Raw genomic sequence first — 4,654 nt, 5'->3', positions numbered from 1 at the left:
CGAGTAGATCAATATGTCGTCAATGAAGATGATAACAAACTGATCTAAATACTCCAAAAAGATGCGGTTCATCAAACCCATAATTACTGCTGGAGCATTGGTAAGCCCAAATGGCATTACCAAAAATTCATAATGTCTGTATCTGGTGCGGAATGTTATCTTTTGAACATCAGAATCCTTGACTCTTAGCTGATGATATCCAGATCGTAGATCAATCCTAGAATACATAGATGTACCTCTGAGCTGATCAAACAAATCCTCAATCCATGGTAAGGGGTACTTATTTCTGACGGTCACTGCATTCAACTATCTATAATCGAGGCACAACCTCAGAGTATCATCTTTTTTCTTGAGAAACAATACCATAGAACCCCATGGAGATACACTAGGGTGAATAAATCCCCTGTCCAATAACTCCTAGAGTTGGACCTTTAGCTCGTCCAACTCTTTCGGTGCCATACGGTAAGGAGCTTTCGATGCTGGTGCGGTCCCTGGAATCAACTCAATAGCAAACTCCACTTGCCTTCGAGGAGGCAAGCCTGGTAACTCATCTGGAAATACATCCGGATACTCTCATACCACTGGAACGTCTGAGAGCTGAGTACTCCCACTGTTGTCAGCATTAATTAATTACAAAAGAAATCCCTAACAACCATGCGACAATAGCTTCTGAGCCTGAATCGTCGAAATGATCGATATGTCGTCATCCCTGATGCTAGTGAAATCCCGCGAGGATTGGTTCAGAGGTCGAAATGTTACTACCCTCATCTAGCAATCAACCGTGGCATGATTTGTAGACAACCAATCCATGCCAAGGATAATGTCGAACTTAACCATTTCCTGTACTAATAAGTTAACCATGAGTATCATATTGCCAAAATCTAACGGGCAACCTCTGACCTCCTGAGTGACATCCAATGTATCACCGGACGATAGGGAGACGATCAGTCGCTGCGGTCTAAGAGTAGGTAGTCTACCTATGTCTCTCATGAAGCTGCAGGAAATAAAGGAATGCGAGCTACCAGTATCTATCAGCATATCAACGAATAATGCATAAAGTAAAACCATACTGTGGAAAATGGATTCGTCAGCCTGCTGCACATCCTCTCTAGTAACCATGTGAATACGTCCAGTCTCTGGTGGTGGTGGAGGTGGTAGTGCTACCAAAGGCTGCTGCGCCTGAGTTTGAGTCTGCCACTGTGATGGTGCCAGATATTGAGCCAGCGATGAATATGTGGGCTGCGACTGATATTAGACCGGCGACTGGGGCTATGATTGGTACTGAATTAGTGGTTGTAACTGTGCCTACGGCTGATACTGAACTAGGGTCTGAGGTTGTGACTGGTACTGAACTAGTGCTGGGGCTGCAGCTAATACTGCGGTCCCACAACAAAACTCTGTGGTACCTTAAGGGCACTGGAGAGCTCCTGTCCATTCATGTCATATGTAGCTGTTGCAGGGGAGTTGTCCTCTACTGATGATGCGAAGATTGGGCTCTCTGCCCTCCTCGCCGAGTCCCTGACTGATTGTGTTATCCTCCATGAACAGCAACCTCAGAAGCCATATGCTGAGCCTTCAGCGAACAATCTCATCTCACGTGCCCAGGCTATTTGCAGTAATAGCAAACTGACTGTCCCAGGGAGTAAGCTGAAGCGATGTAGTCTCTGGACCCACACCGAGTGTAGTGAATGTCGTTGGCAGGCTATTTCCGGTTCTGCTGAGGAGATAGGAAACATTCTGAAGAAGATCGTCCTGACTTCTGAGGCCGACCAGATGCCCCAGAAGTACCCTAACCTGGCCGACTGTGACCACTCTGCTACTGTTCGGTAGCCTGGGGCTGCTGGATCTGTCCTGATGTTTGATCTATTTGCTTTCCTTTCTTGTCCAGATGCCCTCTCTACTGAGCTGACTCAATCATAAGGGCTCTATCCAATGCCTCTGAATAGGATGAATTTCCAAAACCAGCGATCTTTACTTGCAGATGTCCATCCAGTCCCTGGACAAACTGAAGCATACAAGATCTATCCTCAATAACTAATTCTAGACAAAATCTGGTCAGCTAATTAAACTCAACATTGTACTCCGTCACTGTGCGGTTGTTCTGCCGAAGACTCAGAAAATCCTAACGGCGTGTCAGCTAATACGACCGTGGAAAGTATTAGCTCTCAAAAGCCTATTTGAATCTCACCCAGGTGGTATTCTACTCGCCTATGATGGAACACTACGTATCCTACTAGATATCGACTTCATCCCGTAAATGGAAAGTAGCCAGCTCTGCTTTCTCCCACTCAGAGCAAGCCATATAAAAGAAGGTCCGCTCCATAGTCTCTATCCAAGAGTGAGCCACACTCAGATCGCTCTCTCCGCGGAATAGTGTGAATCAACTTTTCATTGACTCTGCCAAAGCTAGGATCCGAGCTCGTGCCGCAACTATATCAGTAAGGTGAGTAGGCACTGTTGCGGGAACTGGCAGAACCACTGGAATTGGGACTACAGGTGGTACCATTGGATAGGTCGAGGGAGGTATCCCCGGTGCTGCTGCATAAGCTGGGGCAGGTGTCGTTGGTGGCACTGCAGGGTCAATATAGGTGGGCGCGGCTGGAGGTACAGTAAGTGGTGGTACCGGGTACACAGTGGGCACGACTGGAGTAGGTGCCGGGTATGCCGGTGGTACCACTGGAGGAGGTGTCAGATATGCTGTAGGTACGGCTGGAGGAGGTGCCGGATATGTCGTAGGTGGCACTGCTGGTGGCACTGTGAATACTGTAGGAGTGGGTACGGTGGGTACGGTCGGGGTAGGTACCTCTGGTGCCATCGGAGTCTGAGAGCCCGACGCGCCCGTAACACCATGTGGAGTCTGTCCCTGACCGACAGGCTCGACCCCAGCAGACATCTCTGGTGACTCCGTCGCCAGGGATTCCAATGTCCTCTTGCGTGGACGTCCTGCACCATGTTTCGGAGCGGGAACATGTGTAGATCTCGTCATATCTGTTAAATTATGACCTAGATATTAATATAGTACCAAAATTTTAAAATTAATCATTTTACCTATTTGTCATCTGGAGATGTTCCGTCGTTATCAAGTCCCCCAAAAATAACCTTTCCTTGACAAGGTCAAATAATACATCAGAATTCAGAAACATAAAAAAAAAGTCGACGGAAATCTGTATAAATCCGAAAAATACCCAAATTGATTCGCAAAACCTCGCTCTCATACCAAATAAATTGGTATCAGATTAACACAAAAATCCAGAACATGAAAAACAGACATCATAAACCTGCTCTGATACCAAATAAATTGGTATCAGATTAACCCGAAAATTCAGAAAATAAAAAAAAATTAGGCATCGTAAACCTGCTCTGATACCAAATAAATTGGTATCAGATTAACTCGAAAATCCAGAACATGAAAAACAGGCATCGTAAACCTGCTCTGATACAAAATAAATTGGTATCAGATTAACTCAAAAATCCAGAACATGAAAAATAGGCATTGTAAACCTGCTCTGATACCAAATAAATTGGTATTAGATTAACTCAAAAATCCAGAACATGAAAAATAGGCATCGTAAACCTACTCTGATACCAAATAAATTGTCACGCCCCGGGGGAGTCCCTACAAAGGAAATTTCGACAGCATCTCCCCTATACGGGTGACAATCTGAAACTCATCTACAAAGCCCTCAGGGCTCACAACCATCAGCCAACATGGCTGGAATATATAATAAACAAAGATAAACAATCCACGTAGTTAATAATAAATCAGCCTCCGGCTGACTACACAACCACGCAGTTTATAATAATGCCTACTCCATTACAACGAGGGAAACACACACATCAGAAAACCTTTGCAGCGGAAACATGGGCATCATACCTGGGCACGATATAAAATTGAAAGTGAAAAACACATACATCACAAGTATGTAGTTCACTATCAAGGAAACACAAGTTCGATAATATAAAACCACCTTGACACCTAGTGGGGACTAGCGACTAGAACCTCCTGACAGCTTCAACCTGAAATAGAAAATATATCAACGGGGGAGTCTAACACTCAGCAGATACCAAGCTGACATGTATAGTAGGAAATAATCAATAGTAACAATTATGCGTACAGTCTCCTAGAATAATAATGGAAAATGCAAAACTATAGAAAATAGGAGGAGTTGTACTCACCAGGACCTCCTATCAGAATAATAAGGTTGTCAGACCGAAAATGTCATATCTCCTGTATGCATGTCAATCATACGCATCCACCACATATGCAACAAACAAAGTGCAACAAACACAAGCAATAAATGTAATCATGCATATGATGCAAATGACATGTCCTGGTTACCCCTAATGCCAGTTAGCCATCTCACACACGATGGTTAGACCGAGTGGGTAGGGTCGTGACAACTGTGCACTCTGCCATCACTGCTCCTAAGTGACCGAGTGGACAGGATGCTGTCGGAGTACACCTATCCTCCTATCTCAAATTATAAGTGGGGGACCTCAATGCTCTCATCTCCTTGAGACAGTCCAGAGGAGGGATCCTTGTCGTGCTACCACGCTGCATCACGCTACCCATGAGTGGACCAGCGGAGCACTGACAGAGTAAACTACCACACACCCTGCCTGATATACCACTAACCCATGAGTGATTGTGTGT

The 4,654-nt window shown here is 45.1% G+C and overlaps 1 protein-coding gene across 1 annotated transcript; it reads right to left on the bottom strand.

The window, feature by feature from the left end:
- Positions 1-2,380: 2,380 nt before the first annotated feature.
- LOC122048485 (leucine-rich repeat extensin-like protein 3) lies at positions 2,381-2,986 on the bottom strand. Its single transcript, XM_042610048.1, has one exon. It carries the CDS (start codon positions 2,984-2,986, stop codon positions 2,381-2,383), a length of 606 nt encoding a protein of 201 aa, XP_042465982.1.
- Between the last annotated feature and the right edge of the window lie 1,668 nt (positions 2,987-4,654).

The sequence above is a fragment of the Zingiber officinale genome, chromosome 2B (genome assembly GCF_018446385.1).
Source record: "Zingiber officinale cultivar Zhangliang chromosome 2B, Zo_v1.1, whole genome shotgun sequence".
Classification (NCBI taxonomy): domain Eukaryota; kingdom Viridiplantae; phylum Streptophyta; class Magnoliopsida; order Zingiberales; family Zingiberaceae; genus Zingiber; species Zingiber officinale.
The sequence above is the reverse complement of the archived record's forward strand: the minus strand, read 5'-3'. Positions and strand labels throughout refer to the sequence as shown.

Bases quoted from the DNA above. Each gene is read 5' to 3' on its own strand.
- LOC122048485 (XM_042610048.1), bottom strand. From the start codon at position 2,986: ATGACGAGATCTACACATGTTCCCGCTCCGAAACATGGTGCAGGACGT.